The sequence below is a fragment of the Antedon mediterranea genome, chromosome 1 (assembly GCF_964355755.1).
Source record: "Antedon mediterranea chromosome 1, ecAntMedi1.1, whole genome shotgun sequence".
Lineage (NCBI taxonomy): Eukaryota > Metazoa > Echinodermata > Crinoidea > Comatulida > Antedonidae > Antedon > Antedon mediterranea.
Window position 1 is genome coordinate 58,450 of NC_092670.1, and position 21,569 is coordinate 80,018.

The following is a 21,569-nucleotide window of genomic DNA, read 5'->3' on the forward strand; positions in this document are numbered from 1 at the left end:
AATCAAAGCACAGTAAAGCAAAGGATAAAATTAATGTACAATCCAGTTTACCACTGTTCTCAACTATAGTCATTTTGGTATACTTGAGCACAGTGATAATACAACAGAAATTTAGCACAGTGTTTTACTATATAACCAGATAAATAATAGGAAACATTTAATAATTTGATAAATGACATTTAAATAGCAATTTAGGTAAATGTCTTTTGAAATGAAATTAAATAAATTATAACCAATTTGGTTAGAGTAAAACACAATGATAAAGAATAGGAAACATTTAATAATATGATAAATTACATTTACATAGCAATTTAGCACTGTGTTTTACTATAACCAATTTGGTTAGAGTAAAACACAATGATAAAGAATAAGAAACATTTAATAATATGATAAATGACATTTACATAGCAATTTATCACTGTGTTTTACTATAACCAATTTGGTTAGAGTAAAGCACAATGATAAAGAATAGGAAACATTTAATAATATGATAAATGACATTCACATAGAAATTTATCACTGTGTTTTACTATAACCAATTTGGTTAGAGTAAAGCACAATGATAATAGGAAACATTTAATAATATGATAAATTACATTTACATAGCAATTTATCACTGTGTTTTACTATAACCAATTTGGTTAGAGTAAAACACAATGATAAAGAATAGGAAACATTTAATATGATAAATGACATTTACATAGTAATTTATCACTGTGTTTTGATAGTGTTTTTGTAGTTTTTGATAGCACACATTGGTTAAATAATTTCTTTCTCAGTGACATTGGTATACTTTTGTCAGTCAAGTTATTAAAATCACTGATGTGGCTTGAAACTATTTTTTCTTTTGGTTTGCGGATGGAGTAATCGATATTGAACATATATACCAAGTTTGAAATATTTTTAAATTCCAGAAGTATTTTTTCTCGATGTTTTTGTATGTGACTATTTCCCTGTGCTCCCATTGGTGCCAAATTGGGTCCACAGTGTATAGTATTAACATACGAAAAGATATTAAAATTTAGTGACTTATTTCTATTTTATATCACTGTGCTCCCCTGGCTCCAAATCGGGTCCACTTGAGCACAGTGTATTACCATACGAAAAGATATTAAAATTCAGTGACTTAATTCTATTTTATATCACTGTGCTTCACTGGCTCCAAATTGGGCCCACTTCTTGAGCACAGTGTATTAACATACGAAAAGATATTAAAATTCAGTGACTTATTTTCTATTTTATATCACTGTGCTCCACTGGCTCCAAATTGGTTCCACTTGAGCACAGTGTATTAACATACGAAAATATATTAAAATGCAGTGACTTATTTCTATTTTATATCACTGTGCTCCACTAGTGCTAAATTTGGTCCACTGGAGCAGCTACCGTAGTACTATTTCTGTTTCGGAAGTAAATAAAGGCATAAATGGCGCTCCGTAGAAGTAGAGAATGCTCGATCGTCGAAATGACGCTCTGAATATACCTCCCATCCCACCACCACACACACACAGCATGCAGCACAAACTAGCACACGTCGTCACACGACACGCACGGGACGCGACGCGACGCCTAGGCCTCTAAGATACTCTGCTGGTAAAATGGAAGAAGACCTAACTTTGGAGGATTCGACGGTTCCCAGTAAATCTACTTATACTATTGAAAGTAACTCATCCATTATATATATAGTTTTATTTGATGATATAAGCCTTAAATTGTTTTGTATATATTATATTGAGAGAATTAATATAGGGCTAGGCCTAGGCCTACTAGGGAAACTTGTGTGCTCAACCATATGTTCATTAAATCATCGAGGAGGAGTCTAGGCCTTAGCTCCTCGTCTAGTAGGCTAGGCCACATGTCTAGACCTTGGCCTAGAGTAGTAGAACTAAGCGATTATTTTTGTCGCGATTTTTTTGGTAGCACATTTTGGACTGTGATAATGTAAATGTTAATCGCAATTTGAAATTGTGCAAAGATTTATTTTCCTTTGTCCAATTTTAACCAAAAATACTTTTGCGCATAAAATTAATTCGGATTGATGCAAATAAATCACGGTCAGTCTAATTACCAAAAATAACCGAAAACAACCATAAACAACCGAAAACAACCATAAACAACCGAAAACAAACCGAAAACAACATAAAATAATCTAAATACTGAAAACAAATTTGTATAATATTTTTTAAATGTCGCCCTCTATTGATGGGTGTTTCTAAATCTAAGACCATAACAGAGACAAAAAACCGCGCGCGCAAAAGCCAAGGAAGACCCTACGATGGTAGTGTGCACAAAATACAACTAAAAACCGTACAATCAATCAATTGATAACATCGCATTTACTTGCAGAATTTATAAAAATATTTTAATTTTAGTCTTTCGATTTTTGATCCAGAAACCAGCGCATTACTCCTTTACAATAATTATGAATATGTTAATCCATAGTATAGAAAGTAAATTGACTATGGTTAATCATGATCAATTTAATTATAGATTTTCAAATATAATTATACAAAGATACTAGGGACTATAAAGTATACTTAAAAGAAGCTCACTATAAAGGATTCACAATAAAATCTATTCAGTAAAATTACTGTAGTCGAGTAAATAACGTTTTTATCCTTAATCGCTTCAGTATTCACTTAAGTGACAAAACCGGGGACGAAAACGCAAAGTTAGGTAAAAATCATGCTTTGTTTTTTAAAAGACTAAAAACGAAATGTGTTTATAGATTTTGTAAGTAAATGTAGTCTACGGTGTATTTCATTGAATTTGTACGATTTTGAGTTGTATTTTAATTTTGTGCACACTACCATTTCGTAGGGTCTTCCATGATTTTTGCGCCTCTGTGTATGGTCTTAGCTTTAGAAACACCCATCAATAGAGGGCGACATTAAAAAAAATATTATACAAAATTTGTTTTTGGTATTTAGATTTTTAAAATTTTGTTTTCGGTTTGTTTTCGGTTTGTTTACGGTTGTTTTCGGTTGTTTGTGGTTATTTTCGGTTGTTTTCGGTAATTAGACTGACCCAATAAATCATGCATAACATAATTATAATATTCGCCGTGCGGCGTGGTTAGGATTCCGGCACCGGAACTCAACTGCCCACCGTTAGGGAATCCGACACGCTATTGCGCATGCTCAGAGCGAAGTAATTACAGCTTGCACTTCTAGTGCAGTGCTGCCACAGACCGCGCACCACACACGCCACCGAGAGTCGGAGTGTTAACTAGGGATTTACTGTAGCCTAGTTAGTCGTTGCACGGGGGAGAGAGCGATGGATGAAACTTGGCCTTGGCCATAAATGAATTAATAATTAAAATACGACTACGCCACGCGTTTAAATAATTATTTTGATATTGATAATAAGAATCAGTATCTATCTAGGAATCGTAATGCTGTAATTTTATTAGACAGAGGAAGTATGAAGTTCGAAACGGGAGAAAAACACAGGCCTGCCCTAGTGTCATAACGCTTGCGTATTTCAAGAAATGTACGAAAGTGAATAGCGTACTGTAGCGCTGCGACTAAGACTTCCCGAACAGTTCTGTTTTATCACATCGCCGCGCGGCGGCTGCTGTCAACAATTAAATCAACTTGTATACGATTGCATGTTATGTACAGTATAATGTATTATATGAAATCTTTTATTTTGTACTTGAAAAATCATAAAACTAGTCCTGTCAGATCGAGATATGCCTTTGTTGCAAATGCTATTCATATAATTAATTCACGTCACCATCGATAAAATTTTATGTAATACAAGACTACAGTATGTGTAAACAATGAAACTTTATAAAATGTTTTTATATATTTTTAATATTTTTAAACGTTTTTAGCATTTTTAGCCTATTTGAAATTTTAGCAATTTATAAATTGTAAGGTTTTAGGAACATTCTAATGGTTTGAATCCTTTTAAAGCTGTTTTAAACTATTTTAATCTCCTGAATCCTATTCAATTTTAATACCTTGTCATTTTTACACCGTGTTTCATAACTTATATTTTTTTTTTTTTGCAATTATGTGTGTGTACATAATATATTATATTGTATATATCTATTTATTATTTTACTAATAATTGTCAATCTTCAAGAAGAATTTCTGTTGTTATTTTATGATGATGGACAAATAAAGCTATTCAGTATGTAATTATAATTAATATTCATAATTATATGTAGTTTATATATGAATGAATTAAGCAACCACTTTTTAATTAATATTCATAATTATATGTAGTTTATATATGAATGAATTAAGCAACCACTTTTTAATTACGAAATAAATAGGCCCACTGGTCACATCTAGCTGGTAGGCCTACTACTAGTACTAGTATTAGTTAGTAGGCATCTAGGCTAGTTCGCCGCGTGGCGCAACCAACTATTAAATGATCCATCGCTGTTACAGTAGTCTTCTGTGCAGAGTATAGAGAGCCGCCGATTACCTCGCTCTGAGCATGCGCAATAGCGTGTTGAATTCCCTATCGGTGAGCAGTTGAGTTCCGGTGCCGGAATCCTAACCACGGCGTATAATATTTCATATTCTCCACTAGGCCTATATACAGTACATATTATAATATTATACCACTTTTTAATCAACTAATCAAAACTGGATTTATGTGCATCAATATTAAAGTAGAGGGCAATTCCCCCTTTTCCCCACAGGACGTGCTGACCGTTCGTGGGCAACCCACATTGTTTTTTTTGTACAACATAATTTTTTTATAATGTTGTCTGGCATTATCATCGTACATTTTAAATGGTTACCAAACTGACAAGCACTCGCTTCTTTTGGTATACTATTAAATATTGTAATGTACAATTTGTGAATAAATGTGTACATGAATTTATTTAAGCTGCTGATCATATCATTGAACAGGTGAAGTTTAAATTGTTTAGTTTGTTTGTTGCATTGTAGTTTTACAGATTCTTAAGGAAACCCAACAACAGCACGGGTTGCGTCATGGTGATTACCAACGATACAGGTATGTAGTGTGTACACTTTTTGTATGTTCACATTTTACTGTAGATGTAAGTGTGTATTTACTGTACTAACCAACTTTTCATACTTTTTTTTATAGAGGGTACTGTTCAAGACGATTGCGTAGAATGCGAAAATCTCTTAAATTTCTTCAAGGAAAGAGAAATAAGTTCATCAAACGTGAAATTACTGAAGAAATAGTTACAGATGTTCGGTAATTTCTTTTTTTTTTCAATATTTGACTCCCAGTAATGAGATTTAAAATAAATCAACATAATAATTTTCAATGTTTATGCAGCTGCTACTGTAGAAGCTACGATTTTTGTCCTAAAACAGTAACCAAATGCTACAGAAGACCTAATAACTTTTCTCTAAACACATAATATTGATTGTATAAAACAACAGTTAAAACATATATATTTTTGTATGTGTGCCTTAGGTTTCTCTATTTACCACTTATTCATTCGGAACGAGCATGGGGACATGCAATGCAACTGAAACAGGAAGCCAACACTGAACCAAGGAAACGATTTCATCTGACTGCTAGGCTATGTAAAGCTGTTAAGTATGCTGAGGAGCTAGAACTACTGTCACGTAGTGCAAAATGTGATGCCAGATCAAAGCTAGAAGCTCAAGTAAGTAAACAAATTAAACTATTGTTTATAGTGTTATTCTAAAGTCTACATATCCAAACCTGTATATTAACAACCATAGCAAATGCGTCCCACTATGCAGTACCATTTGTAAATTTATTCTGAATAACACGTAGGTTCTTGTTTTTTACTGTATGTTTTATTATTTTAAATGCTTGTTTGTAGGCATACCATGCCTGGATGCGAGGGACATTACTTTTTGAAAGAGAAAAATGGCAGGAATCAATAGAGGCTTTTACTACAGCTAAGTAAGTTTATTTATATCCTGATCACTTACAGTTACACATCTTCCAGTTTATCTCAAATTTATTGTTAGTATTGTTTTCAATAGTTGTGAAAGGAAGGTCACCAGTTATGATTAGCCAATTGAGTCATCAAGCCCTAAAATAACAATTCTATCAAGATTGTTACTTTTGTGCATACTGCAGTATGTTATAGATAAATTCTAAAAATAAAAGTTTTTACTTAATATTCAGTGTTCTCCCCAGGCCTTTTTAGCATCACTTTACCGTATCGTGATGCTTGAGCTCAATCCTGAGGAGAACACTGAATATTCATAATTTATTTCTGCAAATTTTTAGGACTATATATGAGAAACTAGCAGAAGCATTAAATGAAGAACAACGGGCAATTTATTTGCAACGAGTGGAAGAAATAGCACCAAACATCCGATACTGTGCATACAACATTGGAGATGAGACTGCTATTAATGACCTTATGCAAATGAGGGTCAAATCTGGAGGTGAAATGTCTTCTAATCTTGATGTAAGTACAGGTCAGGTAGATAGAAATAATCAAAATCAAATGACATTACTTTGAAGGCAGCAAGATAGTTCACTCACAATGTGAAAAATCTTGTACCAGTGTCAAATATTAAGACCAATTTTATGCTTCATTGAAATGATTTCTTTTGTAGATCCTACTTGCTCAAACAAGAGAAAAGCAGGCTGCAACTTTAAGTGAGGTTACTTGGCGAGGCAGGACTGTTCCTGTAAAATCTGAGCAGATTCGAGGATTTTTCTTAAGCGTACAAGAAACTGACAAAGAAGTTACTGCCGCCCCTGATGTAGAGAGCAAGATCTCTGTGTATGAGAGTCTACTCATGGGATGTAAAGATGCTCTTCAAATACTTAGGGATGAACTAAAAGCAGATGGAGTAAGTCAATATTATCAATATAGGATGTAAAGTTGGTCTTCAAATACTTAGGGATGAACTAAAAGTAGATGGAATAAGTCAATATTATCAATATAGGATGTAAAGATGGTCTTCAAATACTTAGGGATGAACTAAAAGTAGATAGAGTAAGTCAATATTATCAATATAGGATGTAAAGTTGGTCTTCAAATACTTGGGGATGAACTCAAAGTAGATGGAATAAGTCAATATTATCAATATAGGATGTAAAGTTGGTCTTCAAATACTTAGGGATGAACTAAAAGCAGATGGAATAAGTCAATATTATCAATATAGGATGTAAAGATGGTCTTCAAATACTTAGGGATGAACTAAAAGTAGATGGAATAAGTCAATATTATCAATATAGGATGTAAAGATGGTCTTCAAATACTTAGGAATGAACTAAAGGTAGATGGAATAAGTCAATATTATCAATATAGGATGTAAAGATAGTCTTCAAATACTTAGGAATGAACTAAAGGTAGATAGAGTAAATCAATATTATCAATATAGTATGTAAGGATGAACTTCAGTATGTATTTACCTTGTAACCATTTGTTTTCTATTAGAATGCTAAGCAGCGAACTCAAAGAGCAGAGAGCCAGGTATCAGGAGTACAATACCTCTACACATATGTCACATATATACGACTCACAAAAACCATTGAGCGCAACATGCTATTAGCAGAGTCTCTTAAAGAAAACTTGGTTGGCAGTCAAACATTTACAGAGAATCGTAAAGTCACTAAGCCTCAAGACTTGATAAGGATCTATGACATCATCTTGCAGGTAATGTTTATGAACTATCGGTTAGTGTCAGGCTTTCAAAAGTATAACATATTCCTCATTCAATCAATGCAAAACATTATGAAACAGTAATTTTTTATTCAATTAATCTGCTTCTTGAATCAAGGGCAGTCAAACAGTTGCCGCTCTTATTTTATAGATAGGTTAGTTTTCACGTTAAACCAACCAAAGTATACGTGTAGGTGTGTTGTTATGTATTCTATTATGAACTGTGTTCATTTACAGTTTATAAATTAAGATATATAAATATTTTCTTTGTACATTCATTTGTTAGAGTCTTGGTGAGTTACCATTGTTACCAGGTCTAGAAAACGATGAAGATATTCAACGAGAAGTAGAGGCTAAGACTTTAAAGTCTAAAGCATTTAGGTAAGTGAGTTAGGATAAAACAATTGTCATCACCACCCTTGAAGAAATGAGAAATTTCACTGCCATTTCAAATTAATACTAGTATCCATTGCAATTAGTCTCATACTTAGCTTACTTAGTGGTCAAGGAGGCCTTTAAGCTGGTTTTTGATAAAAGCATGCACCTAGAAACACCTGCTTGAGATTTTAGGCATCCTAATATGAAAAATGGTAACGTGTAATTTATTTCCAGATGTTTCTATCTTGCACGATCATACGCTTCTATAAAGAAATGGCGCGAGACATCTGCTCTTTATGAACAAGTGCTGACTTATATAAGTGGTGCTCTAGAGTTGTTTAAGAAAATTAGAACCAAGCCAACAAAGGTGAGACAACGTTGTATGGTTTATAATCTGGACTTATTTATCATTCTCAGTTTTCATAGTTGATTTTGAGCATAGATTTGTTTCAATACATTTATTTCAATTTAATATATCTCTTTTAGACTGATTTAAAGGAACTGCAAGAACTACTGAATACTGTTAATGGACTCAAGTATTCTGCACATGCTTCTTCAATTTTAGGTAATTTCATAAAATCATATGTTCATTTGTTTTGCCTTCTAATTACACAAATAGTTAGTCAGTAGCCACACAACAAAAGGTATTAAAGAGGTTCAATAGTCATTCCAATATCATATTTTATTGGTTCATTTTTTGTTCAATCAATCATTCATTTTTGTGTCTATTTCTAGATACTGAGGCACCAATAGCTGGTATAACAAACCTAGAAATCTCAGACAATCGCCCATTGATAGAGCGATTAGAAAAGTACCAAGAAGTTGAAAGTGTATCCTCAAAAAAGCCAAACCTGGTCACATTTCCACCGGATTTTAAACCCACTCCGCAAAAGCCTGTCTTCTTTGACATTGCTCTTAACCATGTTGATTTCCCATCTCTGGAAGAAATGCAAGAACAAAAGAAGGCAGGCGCTAGCATTGGAGGATTTTTAAGAGGATGGTGGGGAGGTGGAAAGAAATAGATTTAAAACTGGACGAATGAGCTAGCATTGGAGGATTTAATAGGGAATGTAGAACCATTTTAACACGTTTTAACATTCAAGTATCCTCCAATCATCAGTTTATTATTTTTTTTGCATGCATTTCTCTGCCCTGTTGATGTGTAACGTCGACGAGTTTAAATTTTGTGAAATTTTTTTTTCATGTCAACAAAAGATTACTTTTCATCATGAATTTTTAAAATGTTAAGTTGACCAAATTAATGAAAACTTGTTTGATGTAAGAAATAGGCCATGCCCCCTAGGAAATAGACCACACCTCCTTCTTGACAAACTTCTAGTTTTCTGAGGCTTATTAATTACTCTGCAAATCAATTCACAGTTTTTGTAGGGAAGTCATGTAATCATTGAGTCGCGGCAAACTCGAAAGGTTTGGTAGAGTTAGCAGTATATCAAATTATTACATTTTACTGTTGGATTTCCTGTTTGTGCATTGATAATGTATTGTTATATACATCAAAGAAATTATACAAACAAATGATGAAGAAAAATTAAAAGAAGGCAAGACAAAGATGACCTTTCTCTCTTGTATGTTTAGCGCCCTCAATTTAAAAAAAACAGTGTTTTATAAAAGGAAATTAGGACAAAATATAGAACATTAATTGTAAAGATGTTGATGCCTAGCCTGTTGTATTAGTCCAATCAAAGATTGTATAGTATGCTGCCTTTGGTCCAACTATGAAGTTGGACTAATCCGCCGCTGCCAGGCTAGGGGTGGAGTTGTAGAGACAAATGCACATCTCGATAGTTTAAAGCTCAGGTGCAGGCATGAATTTTAAATACAATATCTGGTTAATTGTACATAAATCAAATATTAGTAACAGAAATCAAGACAAAAAAACATGAATTTCCCTTAATATGGTCAAATACAAAATTCTGCCATAAAAACCAGGAAGACTTTTTTTCAGTAGTTAGGTGGTTTAACCTAATGTAATAGCATGTCTGGTGACTCCCTAGAAGGTGAAAAAAGATGGTGGATATACGGTGGATAATTTTTGCTATAGCATGAAAATAAAAATCTGAAGTTGATTAAAAATACCAGAAATGTAAAATTCAAGTTAGATTACCTATATTTAGTCATCTGATAACATTTTTTACCATGCCGTTTATTTTTCATAGCTTTTCAAAATGCCTCTCTATTTACAAAATTTGTGTACAAAAGAATAGAGATTTTACTGTGTAATTTGAACTATCCCCCCACTGATAAGTGCTTATTTTCAACAAGTTCGTGTAACATAAATAAAATCACAAAAATTATGAAACATAGGGGAAACTATAGATCGATAATTATTGGAATGTATGATCAATACAAATTTTTTGCCCGCACCTGGCCTTTAAATTTTAACATAGGTGATTCATTATTGTAATTGTTTTATGATGTGTACACATATTAAAATCAGTAATTAATATGCTTTTTTTGTGTGGCCGCTGTTTGTATTTATAATTTGCTACTGTTTGATGTAATGTCATGGGTCGCATGGCATGCATTATGCCTCGCTGATTCGCACTTTGCCAACACGCCATCCGGGAGCTATATTTCCTATACCATCCTGGCTAGTTGAGAATTCTCAACTATTTTATGTTTTTTTCTACCTTTCTGGAAAATGATATAATCCAAATTGTATTAATACTACCAGTAGTAAACATTTAGAAACACTTGCATACCTTCACTCATTTTAGTTGCTTGTAGTTTAAGACAATCTTAGTGATATTTAAATGAAAACAATACGATAAAAACTATTGTGTCTGTATTTTACAAGACTATGACTTCCGTATAACGTGCATTGTGGGTACTTCAATTTTTATAGAAAAGCTAGGGAATCCTAATTTAGTAGGCAGCATATGGGGGCGGGGCAACCAAACTTGCTTATCAAAGCACAGTAAAGCAAAGGATAAAATTAATGTACGATCCAGTTTAGCACTGTTCTCAACTATAGTCATTTTGGTATACTTGAGCACAGTGATAAGAATAGGATAAACTTAACAATATACAACAAATAACATTAATGTACGATCCAGTTTACCACTGTTCTCGACTATAGTCATTTTGGTATACTTGAGCACAGTGATAAAGAATATGATAAACTTAACAATATACAACAAATAACATTCATGTACGATCCAGTTTACCACTGTTCTCAACTATAGTCATTTTAGTATACTTGAGCACAGTGATAAAGAATAGGATAAACTTAACAATATACAACAAATAGCATTAATGTACGTACGATCCAGTTTAACACTGTTCTCAACTATAGACATGTTAGTATACTTGAGCACAGTGATAAAGAATAGGATAAACTTAACAATATACAACAAAAAACATTAATGTACGATCCAGTTTAACACTGTTCTCAACTATAGTCATTTTGGTATACTTGAGAACAGTGATAAAGAATAGGATAAACTTAACAATATACAACAAATAACATTAATGTATGATCCCGTTTAACACTGTTCTCGACTATAGTCATTTTGGTATACTTGAGCACAGTGATAAAGAATAGGATAAACTTAACAATATACAACAAATAACATTAATGTATGCTCCCGTTTAACACTGTTCTCGACTATAGTCATTTTGGTATACTTGAGCACAGTGATAAAGAATAGGATAAACTTAATAATATACAACAAATAACATTAATGTACGATCCCGTTTAACACTGTTCTCAACTATAGTCATTTTGGTATACTTGAGCACAGTGATAAAGAATAGGATGAACTTAACAATATACAACAAAAAACATTAATGTATGATCCCGTTTAACACTGCTCTCGACTATAGTCATTTTGGTATACTTGAGAACAGTGATAAAGAATAGGATAAACTTAACAATATACAACAAATAACATTAATATATGATCCCGTTTAACACTGTTCTCGACTATAGTCATTTTGGTATACTTGAGCACAGTGATAAAGAATAGGATAAACTTAATAATATACAACAAATAACATTAATGTACGATCCAGTTTAACACTGTTCTCGACTAAAGTCATTTTGGTATACTTGAGCACAGTGATAAAAAATAGGATAAACTTAACAATATAAAACAAATAGCATTAATGTATGATCCCGTTTAACACTGTTCTCAACTATAGTCATTTTGGTATACTTGAGCACAGTGATAAAGAATAGGATAAACTTAATAATATACAACAAATAACATTAATGTACGATCCAGTTTAACACTGTTCTCGACTATAGTCATTTTGGTATACTTGAGCACAGTGATAAAGAATAGGATAAACTTAACAATATACAACAAATAACATTCATGTACGATCCAGTTTACCACTGTTCTCAACTATAGTCATTTTAGTATACTTGAGCACAGTGATAAAGAATAGGATAAACTTAACAATATACAACAAATAGCATTAATGTACGATCCAGTTTAACACTGTTCTCAACTATAGACATGTTAGTATACTTGAGCACAGTGATAAAGAATAGGATAAACTTAACAATATACAACAAAAAACATTAATGTACGATCCAGTTTAACACTGTTCTCAACTATAGACATGTTAGTATACTTGAGCACAGTGATAAAGAATAGGATAAACTTAACAATATACAACAAAAAACATTAATGTACGATCCAGTTTAACACTGTTCTCAACTATAGTCATTTTGGTATACTTGAGAACAGTGATAAAGAATAGGATAAACTTAACAATATACAACAAATAACATTAATGTATGATCCCGTTTAACACTGTTCTCGACTATAGTCATTTTGGTATACTTGAGCACAGTGATAAAGAATAGGATAAACTTAACAATATACAACAAATAACATTAATGTATGCTCCCGTTTAACACTGTTCTCGACTATAGTCATTTTGGTATACTTGAGCACAGTGATAAAGAATAGGATAAACTTAATAATATACAACAAATAACATTAATGTACGATCCCGTTTAACACTGTTCTCAACTATAGTCATTTTGGTATACTTGAGCACAGTGATAAAGAATAGGATAAACTTAACAATATACAACAAATAGAATTAATGTACGATCCCGTTTAACACTGTTCTCAACTATAGTCATTTTGGTATACTTGAGCACAGTGATAAAGAATAGGATAAACTTAACAATATACAACAAATAACATTAATGTATGATCCCGTTTAACACTGCTCTCGACTATAGTCATTTTGGTATACTTGAGCACAGTGATAAAGAATAGGATAAACTTAACAATATACAACAAATAACATTAATATATGATCCCGTTTAACACTGTTCTCGACTATAGTCATTTTGGTATACTTGAGCACAGTGATAAAGAATAGGATAAACTTAATATTATACAACAAATAACATTAATGTACGATCCAGTTTAACACTGTTCTCGACTAAAGTCATTTTGGTATACTTGAGCACAGTGATAAAGAATAGGATAAACTTAACAATATAAAACAAATAGCATTAATGTACGATCCCGTTTAACACTGTTCTCAACTATAGTCATTTTGGTATACTTGAGCACAGTGATAAAGAATAGGATAAACTTAATAATATACAACAAATAACATTAATGTACGATCCAGTTTAACACTGTTCTCGACTATAGTCATTTTGGTATACTTGAGCACAGTGATAAAGAATAGGATAAACTTAACAATATACAACAAATAACATTCATGTACGATCCCGTTTAACACTGTTCTCGACTATAGTCATTTTGGTATACTTGAGCACAGTGATAAAGAATAGGATAAACTTAACAATATACAACAAATAGCATTAATGTACGATCCAGTTTAACACTGTTCTCAACTATAGACATGTTAGTATACTTGAGCACAGTGATAAAGAATAGGATAAACTTAACAATATACAACAAAAAACATTAATGTACGATCCAGTTTAACACTGTTCTCAACTATAGTCATTTTGGTATACTTGAGAACAGTGATAAAGAATAGGATAAACTTAACAATATACAACAAATAACGTTAATGTATGATCCCGTTTAACACTGTTCTCGACTATAGTCATTTTGGTATACTTGAGCACAGTGATAAAGAATAGGATAAACTTAACAATATACAACAAATAACATTAATGTATGCTCCCGTTTAACACTGTTCTCGACTATAGTCATTTTGGTATACTTCAGCACAGTGATAAAGAATAGGATAAACTTAATAATATACAACAAATAACATTAATGTACGATCCCGTTTAACACTGTTCTCAACTATAGTCATTTTGGTATACTTGAGCACAGTGATAAAGAATAGGATAAACTTAACAATATACAACAAATAGCATTAATGTACGATCCCGTTTAACACTGTTCTCAACTATAGTCATTTTGGTATACTTGAGCACAGTGATAAAGAATAGGATAAACTTAACAATATACAACAAATAACATTAATGTATGATCCCGTTTAACACTGCTCTCGACTATAGTCATTTTGGTATACTTGAGCACAGTGATAAAGAATAGGATAAACTTAACAATATACAACAAATAACATTAATATATGATCCCGTTTAACACTGTTCTCGACTATAGTCATTTTGGTATACTTGAGCACAGTGATAAAGAATAGGATAAACTTAATAATATACAACAAAGAACATTAATGTATGATCCAGTTTAACCCTGTTCTAAACTATAGTCATTTTGGTAAAGAATAGGATATACTTCGAATAAACAGCAAATAACATTAATGTACGATGCCGTTTAATACTGTTTTAAACTATAGTCATTTGAGTATAATTAATCACAGATAAAGAATAAGATCAACTTTAATACTATTTATTAAATAAAAAAAACTAATTCTATATTAACACATATTATTTACATATACTTTCACTGCTGATTTCTAGTATAAACAGGCCATAGGCCTATACATGGCTGCAGTCGCGTGCTCAAATTTGAGTTGGTGTTTACCGACCGACCGACCGACATAGTGAGCTGTAGAGTCGCGTTTGCACGCTACTAAAAAGTTCACAAAAACCGTAGGACGGTCACAGGGGAGTTTGTTCGAAACTCCAACCCCTCCCCTGGCTATGCGTTTAGATTTTTCATGCCTCCTTTACAAACCAAGATTATTAGAATACTATTAGGAGGATCAAACACAATTCTTGTTGCCAGATTTCATTGACATTACAGGTATGAAGTCTATCAATATACAGTACCGCTTAATACAATACTTGTTGAGGCCATATCCATCTATACATTTTAGTGTTATTCCACTTTAAAAAAGTCGATTTATACCAATACTCATCAACATACGATATAACGATAGAATTTATTGCAACTTGTCCATATCGTATTCATCTACAAATAAAGTGTCTATTACCGTACTTTTAAAAATCTATTTATATCAATACCTATCAACGTATGTACGTATGCATATTATATATACAAAAATATATACATCAACATAAATGTCATATAATCTACAGTCATTAGTGTTATTTCACTTTTAATATTAGTAAATCCAAAGGCAAAATACTGAAATAATAACAATGCTGTGGTCTCAATGGAGATACAAAAAAAGAAGCGAAAAGCTAAATCAAAACGATAAAGTAAAACAGCCAGAAAAGTTAGCAGAGTTTTCGGGCAACACTAGCCCTTCATCAGTGCAAGTGAGTGTACTTGTACAAGATATTGTTATTTAACGTTTAGTCGATTTATATCAATACACTCATCAACATATGTACGTGCAATTCACGTCATATTCATATATCATCAATAGTGCGTATCCGGATATTCACCCCCTGGACATTTACCCCCCGGAAAACTACCCCCCGAACAACCACCACCTGGACCACTACCCCCTTAGGACAACTACCCCTTTAGGACAACTACCCCCCGGACAAATACCCCCCGGACAACTACCCCCTTAGGACAACTACCCCCTTAGGACAACTACCCCCTGGACAACTACCCCCCGGACAATTACCCCCTAGGAACAATTACCCCCCGGACATTTACCCCCCGGACATTTACCCCCCGGACAATTACCCCCCCCCCCCCCGGTAATTACCCCGCGGACAACTACCTCTGACACAATACTCCAATACTCCCCGTAGGACAACTACCTCCTGGACCTGGACAATACTCCGAGGGAAAATAATCTTTTAGGACAACTACCTCCGTAGGACAACTAACCCCTGGACAACTACCACCCAGAAAACTATCCCTTTAGAACAACTACACCCCGGACGGACAACTACCACCCAGACCATTCAACAACCTGACGCTGCAACAGCGTATATAGGAATTAATAACTATATTTTAATTCGTTACTTTGACGAATTACTATTCATTATTGTAAACAAAAGTAAAAGATTGAACATAAATATAGCCTGGTATAAACTGAGGATTGTCACACATGATCATAGGATAGTCGAACGTATTATATAGTACTCCCTGTATTTACTGTAAAGACTGGGTTCGCTAATAATAATAATAATTTTTGCGTCAGGACAATGCTTCGATAACCACTGGTCTTAAAAGAATTAATTTTTGTCTCAAATTTGTCATTTGTATTTTTGTACACTTGAAGAATAATATCACTTTTGATATTTGACCTCAATGTTCACTCACCGAATAAACGGCGATCTTTAAATAAATTCCCTCAAATAAACGGTGACCATGTCACTCCCATGACACATCATATGGAATAATCGGCGTCTATTTCCATTAGATTATACCCCCTCCCATTGAATAAACAACTTTCTTCCAATAAATGTCCACCTAAAAACCACCTACAATAAACAGCCCAGGCCGTTTTTTCAATAAATACTGTACTTTAAATCTAGCACATCTAGGGTCTAGCGTGCTGTTAAACAGAATAATCGGTTAAAAACGGGTGTTTCGAAACTAGAGACCCGAGACCAGAGACCAGAGACCCGAGACCCAATACAAAAAGGGAGACCTAAATATACGAAAAGGGAGACCTAAATATACGAAAAGGGAGACCCACGTACGAAAAGGGAGACCCCACTATACGAAAAGGGAGACCCCACTATACGAAAAGGGAGACCCTAATATACGAAAAGGGAGACCTAAATATACGAAAAGGGAGACCAAATATACGAAAAGGGAGACCCAAATATACGAAATGGGAGACCCAAATATACGAAAAGGGAGACCCACTATAAGAAAAGGGAGACCTCACTATACGAAAAGAGAGACCACACTATACGAAAAGGGAGACCCTAATATACGAAAAGGGAGACCCAAATATAGGTCTCCCTTTTCGTATTGGGTCTCGTGTCAGGTCTCTGGTCTCGGGTCTCTAGTTTCGAAACACCCGTTAAAAACAGATGATTTCATTTTTACAGAAACCGGTCCTATATATTTGTCTACTTTTAGATTGGGGGTTGGGGGGGGGGCTAGTTGACCGGGGGGTAGTTGACCGGGGGGTAGTTGACCGGGGGGTAGTTGTCCTAAGGGGGTAGTTGTCCTAAGGGGGTGGTTGTCCGGGGGGTAGTTGTCCGGGGGGTTGTTATCCTAAGGGGGTAGTTGTCCTAAAGGGGTAGTTGTCCGGGGGGTAGTTGTCCGGGGGGTAGTTGTCCTAAGGGGGTAGTTGTCCGGGTGGTAAACATCCGGGGGGTAACTGTCTAGGGGGTAGGTGTCCTAGAACCCAATAGTGTACACTAATAGTGTTATTTCACTTTTAAAAGTCGATTTATATCAATATACTCATCAATAAATGTACTTGTCCACGTCATATTCATCTACAATCAATAGTGTTATTTCACTTTTAAAAGTCGATTTATATCAATATACTCATCAACATTATGTACCGTACGTGTCCACGTCATATTCATCTACAAATATTAGTGTTATTTCACTTTTAAAAGTCGATTTATATCAATATACTCATCAACATGTAAATCGTGTCCAAGTCATATTCATCTACAAATATTAGTGTTAATTTGACTTTTAAAAGTCGATTTATTTCAATATACTAATCAATATATGTAAATCGTGTCCAAGTCATATTCATCTACAAATATTAGTGTTAATTTGACTTTTAAAAGTCGATTTATATCAATATACTAATCAATATATGTACGTGTCCACGTCATATTCATCTACAAATATTTTAGTGTTATTATGTTTTTCATATTATCACTGTGCTCAAGTATATGAAAATGACTATAGTTGAGAACAGTGTTAAACAGAATCGTGTACATTAATGTTATTTGTTGTATATTGTGCTCAAGTATACCAAAATGACTATAGTTGAGAACAGTGGTAAACGGGATCGTACATTAATGTTTTTTGTGGTATTGTTAAGTTTATCCTATTCTTTATCACTGTGCTCAAGTATACCAAAATGACTATATTTGAGAACAGTGGTAAACTGGATCGTACATTAATGTTATTTGTTGTATATTATTAAGTTTATCCTATTCTTTATTACTGTGCTCAAGTATACCAAAATGACTACAGTTGAGAACAGTGTTAAACTGGATCGTACATTAATGTTTTTTGTTGTATATTGTTAAGTTTATCCTATTCTTTATAACTGTTCTCAAGTATACCAAAATGACTATAGTTGAGAACAGTGTTAAACTGGATCGTACATTAATGTTTTTTGTTGTATATTGTTAAGTTTATCCTATTCTTTATCACTGTGTTCAAGTATACCAAATTGACTATAGTTGAGAACAGTGTTAAACTGGATCGTACATTAATGCTTTTTGTTGTATATTGTTAAGTTTATCCTATTCTTTATCACTGTGCTCAAGTATACCAAAATGACTATAGTTGAGAACAGTGTTAAACTGGATCGTACATTAATGCTATTTGTTGTATATTGTTAAGTTTATCCTATTCTTTACAGTATCACTGTGCTCAAGTATACCAAAATGACTTATAGTTGAGAACAGTGGTAAACTGGATCGTACATTAATGTTATAATATTTGTTGTATATTATTAAGTTTATCCTATTCTTTATCACTGTGCTCAATACCAAAATGACTATAGTTGAGAACAGTGTTAAACGGGATCGTACATTAATGTTTTTTGTTGTATATTGTTAAGTTTATCCTATTCTTTATAACTGTTCTCAAGTATACCAAAATGACTATAGTTGAGAACAGTGTTAAACTGGATCGTACATTAATGTTATTTGTTGTATATTGTTAAGTTTATCCTATTCTTTATCACTGTGCTCAAGTATACCAAAATGACTATAGTCGAGAACAGTGTTAAACTGGATCGTACATTAATGTTATTTGTTGTATATTATTAAGTTTATCCTATTCTTTATCACTGTGCTCCAGTATACCAAAATGACTATAGTCGAGAACAGTGTTAAACTGGATCGTACATTAATGTTTTTTGTTGTATATTGTTAAGTTTATCCTATTCTTTATAACGATTCTCAAGTATACCAAAATGACTATAGTTGAGAACAGTGTTAAACTGGATCGTACATTAATGTTTTTTGTTGTATATTGTTAAGTTTATCCTATTCTTTATCACTGTGCTCAAGTATACCAAAATGACTATAGTTGAGAACAGTGTTAAACTGGATCGTACATTACTGTTTTTTGTTGTATATTGTTAAGTTTATCCTATTCTTTATCACTGTGCTCAAGTATACCAAAATGACTATAGTTGAGAACAGTGCTAAACTGGATCGTACATTAATGCTATTTGTTGTATATTGTTAAGTTTATCCTATTCTTTATCACTGTGCTCAAGTATACCAAAATGACTATAGTTGAGAACAGTGTTAAACTGGATCGTACATTACTGTTTTTTGTTGTATATTGTTAAGTTTATCCTATTCTTTATCACTGTGCTCAAGTATACCAAAATGACTATAGTCGAGAACAGTGTTAAACTGGATCGTACATTAATGTTATTTGTTGTATATTATTAAGTTTATCCTATTCTTTATCACTGTGCTCAAGTATACCAAAATGACTATAGTTGAGAACAGTGTTAAACGGGATCATACATTAATGTTCTTTGTTGTATATTATTAAGTTTATCCTATTCTTTATCACTGTGCTCAAGTATACCAAAATGACTATAGTCGAGAACAGTGTTAAACTGGATCGTACATTAATGTTATTTGTTGTATATTATTAAGTTTGTCCTATTCTTTATCACTGTGCTCAAGTATACCAAAATGACTATAGTTGAGAACAGTGTTAAACGGGATCGTACATTAATACTATTTGTTTTATTGTTAAGTTTATCCTATTCTTTATCACTGTGCTCAAGTATACCAAAATGACTATAGTCGAGAACAGTGTTAAACGGGATCGTACATTAATGTTATTTGTTGTATATTGTTAAGTTTATCCTATTCTTTATCACTGTGCTCAAGTATACCAAAATGACTATAGTTGAGAACAGTGTTAAACGGGATCATACATTAATGTTATTTGTTGTATATTATTAAGTTTATCCTATTCTTTATCACTGTGCTCAAGTATACCAAAATGACTATAGTCGAGAACAGTGTTAAACGGGATCATACATTAATGTTATTTGTTGTATATTGTTAAGTTTATCATATTCTTTATCAATGTGCTCAAGTATACCAAAATGACTAAGTCAAGAACAGTGTTAAACGGGATCATACATTAATGTTATTTGTTGTATATTGTTTGTTAAGTTTATCCTATTCTTTATCACTGTGCTCAAGTATACCAAAATGACTATAGTTGAGAACAGTGTTAAACGGGATCGTACATTAATGCTATTTGTTGTATATTGTTAAGTTTATCCTATTCTTTATCACTGTGCTCAAGTATACCAAAATGACTATAGTTGAGAACAGTGTTAAACGGGATCATACATTAATGTTATTTGTTGTATATTATTAAGTTTATCCTATTCTTGATCACTGTGCTCAAGTATACCAAAATGACTATAGTCGAGAACAGTGTTAAACGGGATCATACATTAATGTTATTTGTTGTATATTGTTAAGTTTATCCTATTCTTTATCACTGTGCTCAAGTACACCAAAATGGCTATAGTTGAGAACAGTGTTAAACGGGATCGTACATTAATGTTATTTGTTGTATATTGTTAAGTTTATCCTATTCTTTATCAATGTGCTCAAGTATACCAAAATGACTATAGTTGAGAACAGTGTTAAACTACATCGTACATTAATGTTATTTGTTGTATAGGCCTATTGTTAAGTGTATTCTTTATTCTTATTAATTGTACTAAATTATTAAAAGAAACAGTAGTAAGCATAACATTTCCCCACTCCTACATTAGCATGGTAAGACATTGTAATGGTCGCAGGTGGCTCAACTTTATTACTGCAATGGGATGGACATGGTCCTTACCATCCAATAGGATTCCAGTAAATTTCCTTTACTACCAATCATAATTCAGTAATTAAATGACTCCTTAAGTTAACAAGGAAATCAGCCTATTTCATTATACCGGTAGGCTTCGTAGTACAGGCGCACTGCGGTAATAGTTGAGAATTCTCAACTAGCCAATTTGGTATATTTTATATACCTGCATCCGGGGACTTCACATCGCCGGCCATTTT

At 33.0% G+C, this 21,569-nt stretch overlaps 1 protein-coding gene across 2 annotated transcripts; it reads left to right on the plus strand.

The window, feature by feature from the left end:
- Positions 1-1,523: 1,523 nt before the first annotated feature.
- On the plus strand, positions 1,524-10,443 carry LOC140051560 (signal recognition particle subunit SRP68-like). Of its 2 annotated transcripts, none has more exons than XM_072096816.1 (12): positions 1,524-1,662; positions 4,914-4,980; positions 5,077-5,190; positions 5,416-5,611; positions 5,795-5,877; positions 6,211-6,394; positions 6,546-6,785; positions 7,376-7,594; positions 7,887-7,981; positions 8,213-8,345; positions 8,465-8,543; positions 8,714-10,443. In XM_072096816.1, exons 1-12 carry the CDS (start codon positions 1,599-1,601, stop codon positions 8,998-9,000), a joined length of 1,761 nt encoding a protein of 586 aa, XP_071952917.1. In that variant the 5' UTR covers positions 1,524-1,598; the 3' UTR covers positions 9,001-10,443. The 2 variants fall into 2 exon arrangements, with proteins under 2 accessions (XP_071952917.1, XP_071952925.1); XM_072096824.1 differs by having other exon boundaries at positions 1,527-1,638.
- Positions 10,444-21,569: the final 11,126 nt, after the last annotated feature.